The sequence below is a fragment of the Erpetoichthys calabaricus genome, chromosome 5 (assembly GCF_900747795.2).
Source record: "Erpetoichthys calabaricus chromosome 5, fErpCal1.3, whole genome shotgun sequence".
Taxonomy (NCBI): domain Eukaryota; kingdom Metazoa; phylum Chordata; class Cladistia; order Polypteriformes; family Polypteridae; genus Erpetoichthys; species Erpetoichthys calabaricus.
Window position 1 is genome coordinate 32,535,874 of NC_041398.2, and position 20,974 is coordinate 32,556,847.

Here is a 20,974-nt window from a genome sequence, read left to right on the forward strand (position 1 = left end):
GTGTTGTAATTTTGTTCATGACGCAATTCTACATCGAACGAAGCAGCAGCAGATCGATTCGGTGATGGCATTCCCAATTGATTGAGAACTTTGTTCGCGATTTCTAAGCACAAATCTTCAATCATTATCACCACTTAGTTGTAGATGCCTGCTGTGAAATCCATGTTTATATTTGAATTTTACTTGCGTATTTGACAGAAAATATCTTCAACCATGTGCGATTTATATTTCTCCCATAACTGTGTTGGAGATGAAGGAGAGCAGGCGGTCAATATGATTGCAAACAATGTACGAATTTGACTTGGATGTGACGTGTTGCACGCGTCATTAATGTATACATCCCAGTGTCGGTCGTTCTCCAATGAATTCAGAGCTTGACACATACTTTGGAAAGTGGCATGTGTAATCCCGTTGACAATTCTCAATTGCTGGAAAGACGTTGGACCGGGCACATTTGCCAACAGCATGTGAACAAAGAAGCATTCATCTTGATTGGGATGCACGGTGTACAGTCTGCCTATCGTAGTTTCTTTGAATATGCCAGGTTGTCCGTTGACTCGCTCTCATCGTTTGCGTTGTTCAAATGATTTTCTACTCGCATTCCATGTGTAATACGTAGGCACTTCTGAATACAGCAGTGTTTTCGCAAACGCGTCATTTTGACATAACGTAAAGAAAGCAGTTAACGTTGTAGCCGGTGGATTGAGGGCTACTTGTTGCACATTTGCAACTGTGAAATAAACGCGTTGTCCATTTTCTAGATGTACTGCTAAGTGAACAACATCTGGACTTCGTTCATGTATGGGAAATGAAAGAATTCGCCATACAGCTTCATTGCTGCTTATGTATCTTCCAGCCTAATACTCTGCGATTTCATCGATATGTATGACCGCATTCCTATCACTTCTTTCTGGTTGCACACCAAAAACTGCCATGTCGCTGCCTTTATTCACGTACTTCTAAATGTATTTGATTGAAACTTTGAAATAGAATCGTAAAATATTTAATATGGCGTGTGTTGCTTTTACGTCCAACAGATGGCGCTGTGTTTTCAAAAAAAGCATGTTTTTACCTGTTACAGGTGTGATATCTGTATAATATGTACATAAAAACACGCGCGTATTCGAATGCAATGTTGTGTTAAAATTTCAAAGCAATCGGTGAAGAACTTTCGGAGATTTAAGGTTTTGAACAAACGAACATTTACATTTTTATTTATATAGATGTGCTGTATATATATGGTTTTGGCAGCCAAGCACTTTTTTAACCAACCTAGAAGACCTCTCTTGAGATCCGTTTAATCGCCTCGTTGATTGCATGTCTTCCAAGGTAGTTTCAATACCCATTTCCTGCACCGAGTCATCTCCCCTTTTATGAGTGACTGTGTTAGTGGCAGTACTTCGTACAGGTCTTTGAACACACTGAATATTTGTAACTGGTGTCGCCCGTCGGCTACTTTCGACAGGGAATGGAAGCAATTGCCGAGTAACAAAAATTATTTGTAAGTGATTTCGCATTGAAGAAATAGTAAAAACTTGATCACTTGGGTCAATACCTATAGAAATACACACAGCAAATGCAATTGAGAATACACCAGAATCTGTATGATTTAACTGTTGCTGCGCGTCTTCATAAACTATGAGAGGTTTGTAAGGAAACAAAGCACGAAGGAAACGAAGCTGCTCTTCGGTGAGGTTGAATTTTTATCAGCGTTTAAACTGTCATAGACATGAATTACAGCACCATCATAATAGGTACACACCCAGTGAGTCACTCGTTCAGTAGCTGCAGAAGGTAATATTTGAATATGTTTTGCATTTTGTGGAATGGGCATTATAGGTATGTCAGGAGTCCACATTAGCAAAACCTTTTGAGGTTGGAAAATTGTATGCGCAGCTAAAATGTCGTTGAATTTGCTCATGTGATCTGTTGATAAATAATCATTATTTACCAACTCATTCATTGCAAAATCTGACAGTGGTAAGATCACTCCTTCCATAACACTAAACACAAACACTAAGTAGACACTAACACTAAAAAACGGCATCACCGCCGGGAAGAACACTAAATGAGATATAATAAAGAAGTTTAGTAGACTTTTACTTTAACTGCTTTATTATAGCAGGTGAGGGGACGCTGGTGCACGCTTCTTGTTGCCGCTCCTCCCTGTTAACAACACTTTTAGCAAAATTCGCCTTAATTCTGCACTTTCTTACGCTTGTTTTATTTCGTTTATTGTACGTATAGTTCGTGGATACAGCTGACTCGAATTGCATGGATTTGGCTTAATATTTACAGATTTTATGGACTCCACTTTACTGGGAACAGCTGAGTCTGTGGAACACGGGACGAGACCTACGAACATTTCTTTGTACCTGGCGATCTAGCACCTCAGGATGATCGGTCTCCGTGATTATATTCGCTATGCTGATCTGCTCCCGTTTCATCTTACAGTACCCTACGACAGGGAACTGATCTGATGTTCATACTAACCTGGTTTATGGCTTATGGCTCCGGGGCGATCACGCCTGAAATTACCAAGCGTTACTGTTTATGGCTGTGTATTGGAACATCCAAATCCTGCTTCCCCCTCCTGCTGTGCTTTCTGCTGCTTGCTATCGCCGCTCACCTACGCTACCATACCCGCCTGTCTTACCGGCTCCGTTGTGCTGTGCTGCTTCTACACTGCTATCAGCTAAGTATCACTCACTATTTTAGCGCTTTGAGTACTGAGAAAAGCGCTATATAAATGTAGTGGTTAATAATAAATAATAACAATTTATTAAAGTACAAAAACAAAGTAGAAAGTAACACTAAACCGCAACACCACCGGGAGCACCGGCACACCGCGTCTACTAAACACTAAGAAACACTAAAGGAAAAAATACTATTCAGTAAGTACCGCGTCTACTAAATAGTTAATCAGTAAAGGAGAAAGGACTAACCGCGTCAGCTGCGGAGCTCAGCTCGGAGCGAAATGAAGTGAATGAAATCAGGTGAATGGGAGGGGAGATGATCACGTGACTCCCCCACCTGCCTTAACTCTCCATCCCTCCACAAACATAGTCTCTCGGATCCCAACTCTCCTTTCGCACACCGCATCTACCAAACACTAAGAAACACTAAACGAATAAATACTATTCAGTAAGCACTGTGTCTACTAAACAGTAAAAGAGAAAGGACTAAACACTATGGAAAAAGAACGGCAAGACCGCGTCAGCTCGGAGTGAAATGAAGTGAATGAAATGAGGTGACTGCGGTGGGTTGGCACCCTGCCCGGGATTGGTTCCTGCCTTGTGCCCTGTGTTGGCTGGGATTGGCTCCAGCAGACCCCCGTGACCCTGTGTTTGGATTCAGCGGGTTGGATAATGGATGGATGGATGGAAATGAGGTGAATGGGAGGGAAGATGGTCACGTGACTCCAACACCCGCCTTAACTCTCCATCCCTCCACAAACACACAAACACAGCCACACGGATCCCAACTCTCCTTTATAGATATAGATAAAGATAATAATAATAATAATAATGCATTACATTTATATAGCGCTTTTCTCAGTGTTCATATTTTATTATTATGCCATGTTGAATCAAAAATGTTAGCCTGTCTTCTTTGTATATTCATGCATTCTGTCATATACTCATGAAGGTGTGTTATGTATATGAATGTGTTTGCATTTGCATACACACCATACACTCACACTTTCACTTGCACATCTCCTTTATAATTGTAATATTCTGCAGCTTTGTTTGAAGCTTTCCTTTTTAACTTATGCTATTTATATTATTTGCATGTGATGTCGCACCTCTAAATCTACCAAGAGAAATTCCTGTATATTAAGTGCTGGTGAATAAAAGTGATTCTGATTTTGATCCTTGCATGATTTCTCTGCATTTTTGTGCATTCATTTTCCCCTCTACTCTTAAATGCCTTCCTTTCCAAGAGAAGGAAAGAAGGTAATGACGGGATGGTAATCTGTTATGAGTAACTCGTTTAGGATATGTATAATTACCAGAGGGCATTGTTAGCCCTGTTCTCATGGAGGAACTCATCAGGTTCATGAGGCCTGGTAGAATGAATGCTCAAATGAAAACACAGTCGAGTACCAGGAATGTAATGTACACTGGAGCCATTAGAGAGTAATGTGATATGATGGCTTACAGAAAACTGAAGGCACTCTGCTATGTCCTAGGTGACCTCAACAAGTCAAGTCAAGTCAAGTTGGGGAGCATGCGCTGGCACAGTGCATTGCCGCACCCACTACTTGACGAAACAACTCTGGATCCTGATTTGCAACCCCCCAGGCAGACACGCGGTCCAGTCCACCCTCTGGAAATGACCCTCTATCTGCCACAGCCAGGTGTTGCGTGGGTGACACCTTGGCCTGGTCAAGCCACTCAGGTCCCCAACAATGAGGATCTTATGAGCCGGATCACCCTCGGGGAAATGTGCCACATGGTCGTAGTGTCATAACTGACGCTCCCTCACAATGTAGGTAATGTGCCTCATTCGGGACTCCATGAGCAACCGCTCATTCGACACAAAGTCAAACCAGCGGTACCCAAGGATTTTCCGGAGAGACACAGATAGATAGATAGATAGATAGATAGATAGATAGATAGATAGATAGATAGATAGATAGATAGATAGATAGATAGATAGATAGATAGATAGATAGATACTTTATTAATCCCAAGGGGAAATTCACAAAGGAGAATTTAAAAGTAAAAAACTTAAAAGTACCAAAGGAGTCCAGTCTTCATCTCAGGACACTGGACAGTGTCCATGTCTCGCAACCATATAGCGAGACAGGAAGCACCAGGACTCTAAAGACTTGGACCTTTGTCCTTTTGCATAGATATGACTTCAACTAGGACACCAAAGTAGGCCTCATTCTAGTTGAGAAGAAAGGGCATTGGTGAGTCAAAAACTTAATTTAAGGGAGTAACTGCTGCCTGAGTGTGGAACACAAGATGGATTTTGACTGTTTTTTTATTAATAATTTGTAGACTTTTGTAAGATAGAGTTTAATTACCAAAACCCCATTTTTTGTTGACACCACTTGCCAGTGGACACAGTGTTGCTGGCTTTAGAGTGCATGTTGATTGTGTCTTCTTGCAAAAATGACTCTGTCTGGGTTTTTTGTGTCAAAATAATATCTCCTAAAATATCTGAAAAAGAGATATTGCAAGGACTGCATGTCCCTAAATGTGCCATAATAAATCAGTATTTGTTTCAAGTTCATTAAAGTAAACATTTTGTGTGTTTTCAGTTTGGACACTTTCCACTTCTTGAATATATGCCAAAATGAAATCGCCTTTAATAATTTTGTCATCAATTTCATTTAAACAGTTTTAATGTCTCTATATCCCAAATGAAGAAAACAAGGGTGCAGAGGAACTGAGCCATTTTTGCTTCAGATCCCATCTTTGTGTCTTAGCCAGGGTGTTATAATTACTGGCACGGGGTTAAAGGGACTCAATTCATGCAAATCACCTGCCTTGGTTAACTGGACAACCTGGAAGGTGAATCAAATAAACTAAACTAGCATAATTCATGTCGGGTTTTTACTATTCACATCTTATTTTTGTTTCTTTAAATATAGCACTTGTGACAGATTTTCCTGGGCAGATATAATTCCTGATAATTGTGCTTTGTTCAGTGAAGTGGCAATACTGTTTTTATACTAATACATTATTAAGTGGCTAATTCAATATTTTCCAGGCAGCATTCTGCAAGTGATGGTGCTGATATGAACATTTTAAGGTCTTTTCATAAGCCCTAAAGTGAATACTATTTAATATACTCCTACAGTCTGCTACACAACTACAGGCATTTTGATCTGATTTAACGCAGTGTGGTCAAAAACGTGGGATAACTATATAATATTTAATATGCTTTCAAGTATGTTTCACAAAGGTAAAAAATTGTTAATTATTTCTTTTTTTCCTTTACTCTGGCCTTTTAAAAGAATTAATAAGCTGGCCAAAAATCCAATTGACCACACAGATGATTTAAACCAAACCACAACAGGACTGGCAGCAGATTAGGAAAACTTAGTCTTGATCTCTCCATTGTTTAATGCAACAACATTAGGACCCTGTCCACAATACTACATTGTCATTTCAAAACTTAGACATTTGACTCCATCTTCAAATTTTGTCCACACAACCTCTGAAAATAAAGACTTTTAATGACACTCTCTAAAGCTGTACACTTCTGAAAACACAGCCTCAGCTTTGTAATGTGGACTGGTGAAAAGACAGACTCTAATCGCAAGCTGATTTGTTCGTGTTTACTATGTAGCCCCTTCCTGATTGGATTCTGCTCATTACAATATTTCATTCACTCACTGATTGGTCACTGTTTATGAAATAAAACCATATTCAAACACAGTGGACGTAGAAGAGCTGCTTTATATGATGCATATTGTGTTGCTTATCTGCATGCATCTAAATTGTGTTTTCTACAGTTTGAATGCTGCATAAATGTGCAAAAGGTAAATAGTTCGTCGGTTGGCACAGTTTTGCGATAAATCCATTAACTGTTGGTGTTACCAACTCTTCCAGGATTTCTTCACCAATGCATGCATGCCCAATATAGATGAATGTCTATGTGACATGCCTCTTCACAAGTTTTAGTTTGGAAAGACATACTTTGTAAATGATGTGAAAACGCAAGCATAGATGGAGACCAATTTGGTTAAAAATGCCATTTTTCCTTGTGAACATAGGCTTAGATCTGAGGACCATCCCTTGTGTCAAGTGCATGTGCATAGGGGACAGCTAAAGAGCTCAATGTCCTGTAATTCTACTGCCACTCCAGGCGTTGGCGCTATGTCCTAAAGCATTTTCTCTTGCTCTGTCTTCAGTGTGGATGACTGATGACTATAACACCTCTGCCATCACTTCCTGCTGGAAGGACTCAAACCCAGAGTTAGTTCTGTGTTGAACTCACATCTGAAAAGATGTTTCTGCAACTTATTGCATGTTTTTGTTTGTGAACAAACCTTCAATTATACAGGGTCACCAGGCTGTACAGTATGTATACATACCCTTTATGTATGCTGGTGACTCTTTTTGGTTGTCTTGTCCCTCTCTTTCTCCTTTATTACTGTAATACATGCACAAAATACATACAGTGGAACCTCGGTTCATGACCATAATTCGTTCCAAACCTCTGGTCGTAAACCGAATTGGTCGTGAACCGAAGCAATTTCCCCCATAGGACTGTATGTAAATACAATTAATCCGTTCCAGACCGTACGAACTGTATGTAAATATATTTTTTAAAATATTTTTAAGCACAAATATAGTTAATTACACCATAGAATGCACAGTGTAATAGTAAACTAATGTAAAAACATTGAATAACACTGACAAACACCCAGGCTCCCTGCTCAGCTGCACGTACAGACTCGCTCTCAGCTGCACGCGCTCTCTCTCTCTCTCTCTCTATCATCAGCACACGAGCCTGCCTGCTCTCTCTCTCTCTCTCTCTCTCTCTCTCTCAATCATCAGCACATGAGCCTGCCTGCTCTCTCTCTCTCTCTCTCTCTCTCTCTCTCTCTCTCTATCATCAGCACATGAGCCTGCCTGCTCTCTCTCTCTCTCTCTCTCTTACATTGCAGCAGTTCAGCAGTTCACGTCTGACCGAGAACAATGCAACACGTGCGGAAATCATCAGCACGCATAAACCGAAAGGGAAACTGGCTTGTTCATATACCGAGTGTGTGGTCGTGAACCGAGGCAAAAGTTTGGCGAACTTTTTGGTCATAAACCGAGTTTTACGTGTACCGAGGTTCCACTGTACATGGTTGGTTCTTTAATGTAAGTAACCATAAAGTATTACATGTAAGAAGTAAAAATTCTAAATATGAATACACAATGGGAGGTCTGAAACTTTAAAGGACCTAGGAGTCATCACTATCACACTAATTTCTATCTACATCCATACATTGTATGGATGTCATCAAGAAAGCTAATAAGATGTTAGATTATATATCACTATGTGTAGAGCACAAGTCAAAGGAGGTTATGTTTAAGCTTTATAAAACACTAGTGAGTCTTCATCTGAAGTACTGTGTTCAGTTTTAGTCTCCTTATTACAGGAAAGACAGAGAAAGTCCACAAAAGAGTGATGAGGTTGATTCCAGGATTAAGAGATATGAACAATGAGGTGAAACTAAAAGAAGTGAACCTTTACAGTTTAAGCAAATGGAGATGAGGCGGTGACATAATTATGAAAGGAATTAATACAGTGGATCCTAGTTGTTACTTTAAAATAAACTCTGTATCAAGAGCACAGGAAAAATTGTTAAGGGCAGATTTTGAATGAATGTTCCAAATGTTGTCTTTACTTGAAGAACCAGAGATGCTTGGAATAAATTATCAAGTAATATGGTAGGACATCAGGAAAATTTTAAAAAATCTTATTTTGATGTTATTTTGGACAATCAAGCTGAATAAGATGGAAGGGCTTGTTGGGCTGAATAGCTTGTTCTAGTTCTAATGTTCTAGAGTGGTTCTATCTCAGGTATCAAGAGAAAGAGTAGTCAGTGTGGGTCATGACAGATGAAAGCAACATAGGAAGAAGGAGTACTTATGTGGAGGATGATGAGGGCGAGTAAATCAGTCACCCTACAGGTTAGTCAGGGACCCCTTATTGTCGTAGGTACTATAAGCTCAGATATTATCGTTATGTTATTATTGCATATTTTTATTACTTTTTCCATGTTACTCACTTTTATGACTAATTCCACACCCATTCTGCTTTAACCTCCTTGGGGTCACTCAGGGTTTGTGGTCGACTCAACTACCTCATATAGGCTACAAGCTCACAATGTAAATAAGGAGATGGCATTTTTAGTTTTCTTCAACCTTCTTATTCTAACAGAGGCATTGACTACATTAGTGGTATCTAAAAATCTGCAAAACTCAGTTTCCATTGTTTCTATTATATATTCATTTTTTAACATTGGCTTTAAAACCAGTCATACTTCTTAAATGTATCAGTGTTATTTGTAAGAATTATGATTTCTTTAATTTCTCAAAAGAACCTTTAGGAAGCATGAATAAACACCATAAAAGTAAAATAATGACAAAATGGCTAAAATGTGGATAATTAACATTTTATAACATCAGTGTTTACTTCAATGAGCCCTCACTATGAGACTTTCTAAGTATCCAGATATCATATTTTATGTATTTGCTGTACAGACACTATGGACCTCTTAGGCCCCATGTCATGATATTGTGGTTACACTTTTGAGGAAATTAGGGCACATTCAGTTAAAAATGTTTAAGCAACTGAGAAACACTGTAATGTGCAAAGCCATTGTTATGTTATGTCTCACTTTGTTGCCTCAGTGACTTCTACTTCAGCACCTGCAGCAGACCCCGCTACAGTCTTGTATTTTTGTCGAGGAGGTTTTTGTTCAGCTCTTTATCACAGTGAGAGTCCAGCTGTTACTCCGCTGACAATAGTAATAGCCGGCGTCTTCAGGCTGAACTCCACTTATTTGTAAGGTGAAATCTGTCCCAGAATACTGGCCACTGAACCTCTCAGGAATCCCAGACTGACGGTTAGTGGCATATCTTATCAGCAGTTTGGGAGCCTGGCCAGCTATCTGATGGTACCAGTGCAGGCTACTGCTAATGGAGCTACTGGCCTTACATGTGAGGGAGACGGTCTGACCTGGCTGGGCAGATGCTGAAGTGGGCTGCGTCAGAGTCTGGCCACTGCTATCTGAAGAACAAAAAGACAAAGAGAGATATTTACTGAAGAACTCATTGGTTTTTTTCTTATTTTGTTTCATTTGTCTCTTCTGTAAGAGCTCCGTGTAATCCTGTGAGGTTTTGTGGTATTGAATTTGTGTTTTCTGTCTCTTAAAGCTCTGAAGGTCTTACCTGTGACAAAAGCTATTGCTGTCAAGATTAGAAGGGCAAGTGCAGACATTTTCTCTGTGCTTCAGTGTTCCTAAAAGATCTTAAGGATGCCATTTAAAGAGAAACTGAAGGGACATGCAAATTAGCTCTAGTATGTAAATCAGGAAGGCGGTGCAGATGAATACCTCATTAGCAGTCAACCTACAGGGCAAAGGAACAGTTCAGCTGAGGGGGCTCAGTGCCCTGTCCTGTAGACCAGTGATGCAGAATAACAAAAATGTATGTTTAATATTTTTAATAAGTATATATTATTACCTGAGCCTTTCAGCAGAAATGTAACAAATAAATGTACATGTGCTGTGTTTAATAGGTGTATAATAATTTATTTGGAAATAATTATTTTGTGACTAGCACAGTCATTGTCTGTGTGCTGTTTTAATTGATTTCAGGGTCAGCATATTCAGGTACCCTCTGACAAGTAAACATCTTAGGTTTATTGGTGATTGTTCTGACTTGGGATTTGTGCATGTGTGTGTGTGTGTGTTCGATAATGTATTAGAATTTTGTGCCAGGATGATTCTTTCCTTTGACCAATTCAGCCAGGGTTGGCTCCAGCTCCATGTAACCAGCCCATATTAAATGCTCAGATTGTTCAATACAAAAAGTTGCAGTGCTCCTTACTTCTTATCTCAAATATGCTTCTTGACCCAAAGTTTCCTGCTTGAACACAAGCCATTTTTTCACACCTTCTTATGCCGTTACAGCTTACCACCCATTGAATAATTTACCTTTAGAGTGTATGTGGATCTGGTTTGAGCATGGGAGGCCTGAAGCATGGCAGCAAAATATCAAAGGGGTCAGACTGCCACCATTTATCCAAGTAACAGTCGTGGTTTATCAGTCTGTAAGGGAAAACATCAATAATAATATCATTAAGTAAATTTGTACTAAAATTATTCCAAAGGACTGTGGAACATATGAGCTTTATTTTCTCTAGGAATGTTCTCAGCTGGGGACTTCTCTTTTATTTTTTGCATTGACAGAGGGGCATTTCTTTTGAAGGTTTCATTTATTATCCCTTCAACTAACTAACTAACTAACTAACTAACTAACTAACTAACTAACTAACTAACTAACTAACTAACTAACTAACTAACTAACTTTCTTTCTTTCTTTCTTTCTTTCTTTCTTTCTTTCTTTCTTTTTCATGTAAAGATATGTGTATCCATGTATTGATTGTATAATTTCATATATTCTCATATTAATGAATCTACATTGACTTTGAGTGATTTGAATAAATGGCCACGTCATCACTTCAGTCGTTCATTGCATCTAATTCTTTGCATGCAGGCAGTAAAAGTCTGCTATTCAGCATATTCAGTAAAAAAAGAAATATAACTAGTTGTTTTTGACTGTACAAAAAGTATTCAGGAAGGTGAAATTATTTTCAGTATTTCAAAACTTGAACCACATGTTAGACAAAATACTCTGTGAATAAAGAATAGTTGTGAGTCACCATTGGTAATGGACTCCAAGATGGACATGTTGTTATATTATGACAGGCCTGAAGGAATACACTTTATCCATGTACCGTAGCTAACTGACTAAAATGACAAGACAATGACCTTAAATTAATTAGGTTTATTTACATAACACAGTTCAATAGTTACTCCAATCAAAATAAAGTTAAATAGTAAATCCTTAAAACACATCTATGTCTTACAATTATCTAAAAGTCCAAACAAAGGCGAATAGTCTTTGGCGTGCACACACATTTATCACTAATGAGAATTTTAAATTCCTAAAATAGAAATGTATTTAATTACAATAATTTCATTGTTTCCTTGGTTATTTGTCCCAGGTACAAATGTGACAGAATCTTTTAGTTTAAAAAGGCAGGCACAGTTTGAGCCACTTTATAAATTCACACAGTAAGTTGATTCTCTTACACAAACAACAGAATATAAATAAGGCTGGCAGATATTCAAGAAGCTGATTTAAAGATAAGTATAAATCAGAAAAAATCAATTCCTCACGTACTGTATATGTTATCTTACTGCCTTTCAGGGGTTATTTCAATGGTTGCCTTTTCTTCCTAATCTTAGTTTTGCAATCGATTTTCTAAAACCACATAATCCAGTAATTTTTGTGGATAGCCAAAGCTCATCTCTGCAGTAATGGGCTCAAGACAAGAGCCCACCCTGGACATGATGCCAGTCTAGTAGATAATATATTCATACGCCTTTTTCTCACTCAGGTGGTGCTCAATTGCATATTAAATGAATGAATCTCTGGCACAGGGAGATTCACATTGATGGTAAAACAGAGAGAGACCCCACACGTAAACACAGACTTAACCAGTTTTTAGTCCACTTGTCTGTTTTCAGTTATTAGAGCACACGCTAAAAGATAATGTCTACGAAAGACATAGCAAGTTAACAGATTTACATTCATGTTTTGGTGTCCCAACTCTCCAAATGTGGGATCTCACAGAATTTCTCATGACTCCAAAACGATGACAATCAAGTTTGACTTGCAGTGACAGTTTGTGTGTTATTTTATAGGGAAAAATCAAACAGAAAACAATAAAAAATGTTGATGATGCCATGGCTTGGAAGATGGGGTTACCACAACTTGTAGAACTTGCAGCTTGAGGCTGAGGTGAGTTTTATTTTAGGTCTTTCCACATGTTTCTCATTGGCCATCGGTCTTGAACACGTAACATCAAATTGCAGGGCTTTGAGATTTCTGTAAGGGGAAAAACTTTCTGTATAAATTTGTGAAGTGCTTCAAACTGTGCCTGCCTGTTGTAATAGAATAAATGACTCATAAAGTCTCAAAAAGAGTTGGGGAATAACCCCGTATAATGTCTGTGGACAATATGCAAAAAAATAGCACAAAATGGATCAAAAAACCAAATAATTTGATACTGAACAGTGAAAACAAGGTGTTTTATAACAAAATGGTGGCAGGAAATGAGATTACAGGAAATTACATCAAAAGCGGGTCGACGGAAATTACATCATCATTGAGGGACCGGAAAGTGATGTCATCCTGGCGGGACACGGAAGTGACATCATCATGGCGGAGCCAGATGAGATGTCGTATGGGGGAAACAAACGTGACATCATCTCGGGAGAGTCAGAAGTAACGTCATCACTGGAATATGGAACCAGGGTTGTGGAATGGTAGCCATTAGCCATAGGTGACCGGAAGTGCTGAATGGGAGTTTTTTAGTACTGTTGATGGAGAAAGAAAGGCATTGACCACTTGTCTCTTGTAACCTCACTCACCGTAGAGCTTGTTGGCTGCCTCCTTACCTCCTAAAGCGCACGTGTGTGACATTGTTTAACTAAGACTATCTGAACCACTTCTACTCTGTACATTCATGTAGAGATGAGATCATTTGGCATTTTTCATTTTTTATTTTGTTCTTTTACATATGAGAAGTCAAAATCAATGAATCAGCTATTTGCCAAATACTTTTGATAATACTCAGAGATAGGTGTGTTCAGAATATTCCAATAATCTCAGGGCTGATTGGTGTTACTTGAAGTGCCTCGTGACTGTATTACGTAAAAGAACCAAACTTCCTTAAGACTGTTGCACTGTTGTATTCTTCAGTCTGAGCAGTGCATGTGGCAGACTCCATCAGACTTGATATAATAAAGGACAATCCCCCTCTCTAAAAACACAAGTGACCTAGGTAAGGTAAAATATCCACATAGGATGAGATTCAAAGTCAGGTACTGGAGGCACTACAAGCCATGGATTTTCAAAATGAACTTTTGCAGTTGAGCGGTACAGTGGCACAGTGGTGGTGCTGCAGCCTTGCAGATGGGTTCGTCATCTCGGGTCCTCCCTGCATGGAGTTTCCATGTTCTCCCCGTGTCTGCATGGGTTTCCTCTGGGTGCTCCAGTTTCCTCCCAAAGTCCAAAGACATGCAGGTTAGGTGGATTGGCGATTCTAAATTGTCCCATATGTCTTTGTATGAGTGTGCCCTGTGGTGGGCTGGTGCCCTACCCGGGATTTTACTTGCCTTGTGCCCTGTGCTGGCTGGGATTGGCTCCAGCACACCCCCGTGACCCTCTGTTAGGATATAGCGGGTTGGACAATGACTGACTTTTGCAGTTTTTCTCAATTGCCTAAATACTAAATCTTGAACAGTCAGCTTGATTACCATTTGCTTTATTTCAGTCCTTAAATCTGTGGCACTCTTCCCAGAATTACTCTCTTCCTGTTATCATTGTCATAGTGCTGATTGGTTGCACCATTTCAGCAAATCTTCAATCACAAATCCGATTGCTGAAGCGCAGGTCTTACCATACAAGCGATCAGAAAACACAACCACTCTCTAATGAACACAAGATGTCACAACTTGAGCTCAATTAGCACACACATCTCCAGCTGAAAACATTGAACGTCAAAATGCTTCACACTTGACACTAAACTGACTTCCTAAAATGGTGCCATGTTTGCTTACTGTGGCTGGTTTTGATGAACCTCAACATGGTAAGTAAGCAGGGAGTCAGAAGAGGAAGAGCATGAGCACAGATCAGAAGAACTGTAATATCAGATGATACTGTATTCGTGCAGCTATGGTTGACCATGTGCTTGTCCATGGATTGGCAATGAGAAAAGCTGGGCAACAAGTGCATCTGAATCTCAGCCACTACACAGTTTCTTCCATTGCCCATGCCATCAGAAGTGAGAACAGTGTACAGCACTTCTGTACTTCCAGCAGCAGATATCTTGATTACAGTAAAATCTTCATATTGCCAGTACTGGACAGTGGCTACACAAAAAATAACACTGTGCATAGAACTTACACTGTGTTTGTTCTACACGGATTGCAGCTCTTAAAGATGCATTGTGTTTTTTCTTTTGTAGAACTGACAGGCAACCTGTGAACATGAATGTGGCCAACAATAACATTCTTTTGTGGGAAACACAGAGCAGAGTCATAGAAAATTAGCAACATTTCCGGGGTGTAAATCAAATCATCATTTCTACCATCAACCACGTAAGACACTGAATATGACACAAGTAAACAAAATCACTTTTGAGTCAAGACCCCAACGCCTGCAACACATACAGGTAAAGGCAATGCAGCATCATCCACTATTGTAACAGATCATGATACAGTGAAATGTACAGTACTCTTTTGATTTTGGGTTTAGACTATTACAGTGCACACCATAAAGCACTGTTACTGTATCTCTAGCCTTTCATTAAGGAGATTGTTTGAGCTTGATGCCAGCTACACCCCACATGAGTACATCTTCATTGATGAGGCTGGATTTAACCTCACTAAGAGAAGGTGAAGGAGGCTTAAGGTTATTCGATAGCATATCATTGCGAAAGTCCCAGGGCAGCAGGAAGGCATTGTGACAATGTGTGCAACCATAAGTGAATATGGAGTTCTCCACTGTCATGCTGCCACTCTGGTCTCTTAACACTAGAATTACCAAAGCCTGCGAAAACACTTGTAAATCCGGCCCACCTTAAATCCCTTCGCACCTCTCCATCAGCGTCTTTTGTCTTGTAAATGTGCCAATCAAGCAGCAAGCAGCCTAATATTCTAACCCCCCACCACTGCAGAATGGGCACAAAGTTCTCCCTATTCCAGCCTTCATTTTCTGGGACTGAAGTGTTGGAGTTTTAGAATGGAAATAATAGATCGTTATTTAGAACACATGCATCTCATGTGTGTTACGTTTCAACAATAATCTGAGTAAACACATCATTAAAACTGAAACGTTTTTCATATTTTAGTAATAAATGACAAAATGTAGACGTACACTATGTAATACACTGCAAATCTTTGGAATTTCCTAGTTCACCTTCATGTGCATGTTGAGCAGTGTGAACAATATGAGGCTGGACAGTCAGAGTTGCCATAATACGTTGTGATTTGGTTCATTGTCAGTTTTCCTCCAGCTGCAGCCATACGTAACTGGTTAGGTGATCATCCTAGGTTTTCCAATTTGTTCATGCCAGCATTTCTCAACTCCAAAAAAGAATTATCTTTGGCATTTGGAGAGAAAAGCATGTTGTGTGACTTGAATGAGGCTTTGTTACCTAACTCAGCCCAGAGACATGAATCAGATGGGTGAAGTCTGTCAGATACAGGGCAATTTAAAATGAAAGAGCAGATTTGAAAAATGTATTTCAAACAAACTGTATAAGACAGAAACACATTTCACACTTCACTGGATAGAGGAAACTTCAAAGTTTGGTCCTATGGTCCTTGAGGTTGCATGCACTCAACATGAGCACCATGTGTAGTGTGACAAACATCAAAACGGTAGACCATTTCTTGCCACACATGAGTCAACTGGTCTCTTATTCCTCAATACAATGTCGCAAGTCTGGGAAGATAAAAATCACAGGGGGTAAGGTCAGGAGACCTAGGAGGCCATAGACGATGAGCAAGATTGTGTTGTCCACCTCTTCCAATCCATCGTCCTTGAATGATATCATTCAGGTAACGCTGGACTTCCAAGTGGAAATGCTACTAAACTATAAACGAGAAACAGAGCTCGGCGGCATTCACTGGTACTTTTAGGCCAGGTTTTAAACTGATGTGCGGGATGTGTTTCTGTCTTATACAGTTTGTTTGAAGTTTTTGAAATCTGAATAGCCGTGTACTGTAAAGTGACAGAATATTGATTTCCTTAGTTGTGTTTTGTCATTTTTGAAGTTTTGTTTTACTTTGCTATGATTTTGTATTTATAAAGCGGTGATTCTTTTTCTTTTTGTTTTCTTGCACTTTACACTTACACTTTTGCAGTGTCATTTTCATCATCACATTGCAATTGAGAAAATATAATTGTGAAATTTGGTGTTGCACATGGTGTAATTGAACACTTCGATTATTGCATGTTCAGTGCCATCAACCTCAACTTGTTAAGTATGCAGTTTAAGTGTTCTGAATTGATTTGCTGGTGTCTTGTGGTCACTGTGTGTGTCATCTGAGTGAAATGTTTGCTTTAAGTGTCAGAATGAACGGCTTTGAGTTGGGCTTCAAGTCTGGGATTTAAACAGATGAGTGAGATGTTATAATGTTGTGTTTAAGAATTTGAGGAAAGGAGGGCACATTCAGTTAAATGAGTTTAAGCAATTGAGAAAAACTCTAAGGTGCAAAGCCATTGTTATGTTATGTCTCACTTTGTTGCCTCAGTGACTTGACGTTCAGCACCTGCAGCAGACCCCGCTATAGTCTTGTATTTTTGTCGAGGAGGTTTTTGTTCAGCTCTTTATCACTGTGAGAAGCCAGCTGTAACTCAGCTGACAATAGTAATAGCCGGCGTCTTCAGGCTGAACTCCACTTATTTGTAAGGTGAAATCTGTCCCAGAATACTGGCCACTGAACCTCACAGGAATCCCAGACTGACGGTTAGTTGCATAATATATCAGCAGTTTGGGAGCCTGACCAGCTATCTGATGATACCAGTGCAGGTTACTGTCAATGGAGCTACTGGCCTTACATAAGAGGGAGACGGTCTGACCTGGCTGGGCAAATGCTGAAGTGGGCTGCGTCAGAGTCTGGCCACTGCAATCTGAAGAACAAAAAGACAAAGAGAGATATTTACTGAAGAACTCACTGTTTTTTTTCTTATTTTGTTTCATTTGTCTCTTCTGTAAGAGCTCTGTGTAAACCTGTGAGGTTTTGTGGTATTGAATTTTTGTTTTCTGTCTCTTAAAGCTCTGAAGGTCTTACCTGTGACAAAAGCTATTGCTGTCAAGATTAGAAGGGCAAGTGCAGACATTTTCTCTGTGCTTCAGTGTTCCTAAAAGATCTTAAGGATGCCATTTAAAGAGAAACTGAAGGGACATGCAAATTAGCTCTAGTATGTAAATCAGGAAGGCGGTGCAGATGAATACCTCATTAGCAGTCAACCTACAGGGCAAAGGAACAGTTCAGCTGAGGGGGCTCAGTGCCCTGTCCTGTAGACCAGTGATGCAGAATAACAAAAATGTATGTTTAATATTTTTTAAAAGTATATATTATTACCTGCACCTTTCAGCAGAAATGTAACAAATACATGTACTTGTGCTGTGTTTAATAGGTGTATAATAATTTATTAGAAAATAATTATTTTGTAACAAGCACAGTCATTGTCTGTCTGTTTTGATTTGGTATTTGTGAGTGTGCGTATGTGTGTGTCCGATAATGTATTAAAATTTTGTGACAGGATGATTCTTGCCTTTGACTAGTTCAGCCAGGGTTGGCTCCAGCTCTATGTAAACAGGCCGTATTAAATGCTCAGATTGTTCAATACAAAAAGTTGCAGTGCTCCTCACTTCTTATCTCAAATATGCTTCTTCACCTGAAGTTTCCTGCTTGAAAACAAGCCATTTTTTCACACCTTCTTATGCCGTTACAGCTTACCACCCATCAAATAATTTACCTTTAGAGCATATGTGGATCTGGTTTGAGCATGGGAGGCCTGAAGCATGGCAGCATTAAGGGGTCAGACTGCCACCAAGAGACCAAGTAACAATCGTGGTTTCTCAGTCTGTAAGGGAAAACATAAATAATAAAAACATTAAGAAAACTTGTACTAAAACAAGCTCAATGAACCTATGAGCTTTATTTTCTCTAGGAATGTTCTCATCTGTGGACTTTTATTTTCTGCATTAATGGGGGGGTGTTCTTTTGAAGTTTTCTTTCTTTCTTTCTTATGTAAAGATATGTGTATCCATGTATTGATTGTATAATTTCAAATTTTCTCATATTTTTGAATCTACACATTGCCTTTGAGTGAGGTGAATTAATTGCCACATCTAGTTTTGAAGATGACCTGAGGATCATCCCCTGTGTCAGGTGCATGTGCATAGGGGACAGTTGAAGGGCTCTAGTGACTGTAATTCTACTGCCACTCCAGACGTTGGCGCTATGTTCTAAAGCCTTTTCTCTTGCTCTCTCTTCAATGCGGATGACTGATAACTATAACACCTCTGACATCACTTCCTGCTGGAGGGACTCAAACCCAGATGGTCTGCCATCTTTGTTAGTTCTGTGTTGAACTCACGTCTGAACAGATGTTTCTGCAACTTATTGCATGTGTTTGTTTGTGAACAAACCTTCACTTATACAGGGTCACCAGGCTGTACAGTATGTATACTGTGGTGCCCGGCGGGCGTCCATGCCCGGCCGGGACGCCCAGGAGGAGTGGAGGAGGGCTTGTGCCTCCTCCAGGACACGAGGGGGCGTCCTCCCTGGTGGCTTTGGGGACCACGGGTACGGAGCTTGGAAGCTCAACCCTGTAGGGGCCCGTGGTCACGGCCAGGGGGCTCCCCAATGCCTTGGGAGTGTTGGCCCTCAGTACTTCCGCCACACAGGGAAGTACTGGGGGGAAGAGACTTGTGGACACCCAGTGGACTTCTGGCTTCACCATGGGAGCTTCCGCCACACAGGGGTGTGGCTACGGAAGCCCCGAGGATGCACCTGGAGCCCATCCAGGGCATATAAAAGGGGCCGCCTCCCTCCAGCCAGGAGCGAGAGTCGGGAGGAAGAAGACGAAGCGTGTTGGAGAGGAGTGGAGGCGGACCAAAAGAAAGGCATTGTGTTGTGGCCAGGACTTGAAGGGGTGATTGGTGCTTCGGGGGTTTGTGCACTTTACTTTATTCATTATGTGTAATAAACGTGTGGTGGACTTTAATACGGTGGCCGTCTGTCTGTGTCCGGGAAGCATATAACAATACGTATCCTTTATGTATGCTGGTGACTCTTTATTATTGTCTTGTCTCTCTCTTTCATCTCTAGTACTGTAATACATGCACAAAATACATGCGCTTAATTACATGTATGGTTCTTTAATGTAAGTGACTGTAAAGTATTACACGTAAGAAGAAAAAACTCTAAATTTGAATACACAATGGGAGGTCTGAAACTTGAAAGGACCTAGGAGTCATAACGGACTCATCACTATCTACATTCAGACAGTGAATGGATGTGATTAAGAAAGCTAATAAGACGTTAGATTATATATCACGATGTGTAGAGCACAAGTCAAAGGAGGTTATGTTAAAGCTTTATAAAACACTAGTGAGGCTTCACCTGGAGTACTGTGTGCCGTTTTAGTCTCCTTATTACAGAAAAGAAAGAGAAAGTCCAGAGAAGAGTGACGAGGTTGATTCCAGGATTAAGAGATAAGAACAATGAGGTGAAACTAAAAGAAGTGAACCTTTACAGTTTAAGCAAATGGAGATGAGGTGGTGACATAATTATGAAAGGAATTAATACAGTGGATCCTAGTTGCTACTTTAAAAAGAACTCTGCATTAAGAACACATGAAAAATTGTTAAGGGTAGATTTTGAATGAATTTTGCAAATGTTGTCTTTACGTGAAGTACCACAGATGCATAACATAAATTAGCAAGTAATATGGTGGAGAGTAGGACTTCAGGAAAATTTAAATCTCAACTTGATGTAGTTTTGGACAATCAAGCTGAGAAAGATGGATGAGGTTGTTGGGCTGAACAGCTTTTTCTAGTTCTAATGTTCTAGAGTGGTTCTATCTCAGGTATCAAGAGAAAGAGTAGTCAGTGTGGGTCATGACAGATGAAAGTAACATAGGAAGGGGTGAACTTATGTGGAGGATGATGAGGGCAAGTACATCAGTCACCCTACAGGTTAGTCAGGGACCCCTTATTGTCATAGGTACTGTAAGCTCAGATATTATCGTTATGTTATTATTGCATATTTTTATTACTTTTTCCATGTTACTCACTTTTATGACTAATTCCACACCCATTCTGCTTTAACCTCCTTGGGGTCACTCAGGGTTTGTGGTCGACTCAACTACCTCATATAGGCTACAAGCTCACAATGTAAATAAGGAGATGGCATTTTTAGTTTTCTGCAACCTTCTTATTCTAACAGAGGCATTGACTACATTAGTGGTATCTCAAAATCTACAAAACAAAGTTTCCATTGTTTCAATTATATATTAATGTTTATTTAACATTGGCTTTAAAACTAATCTTACTTCATTAATGCAGGAGTGTTATTTGTAAGAATTATGATTACTTCATTTGTAAAAAGACCCTTTAGGAAACATGAATAAACACCATAAAA

The 20,974-nt window shown here is 39.7% G+C and overlaps 1 gene segment (V, D, J or C); it reads right to left on the reverse strand.

Annotated features, from left to right (window-relative positions):
* Positions 1-9,436: 9,436 nt before the first annotated feature.
* LOC114652471 (immunoglobulin kappa variable 3-11-like) lies at positions 9,437-17,687 on the reverse strand. The segment is given in 3 exon segments: positions 9,437-9,696; positions 17,400-17,450; positions 17,612-17,687. Coding segments are annotated over 3 exon segments (360 nt in total).
* Between the last annotated feature and the right edge of the window lie 3,287 nt (positions 17,688-20,974).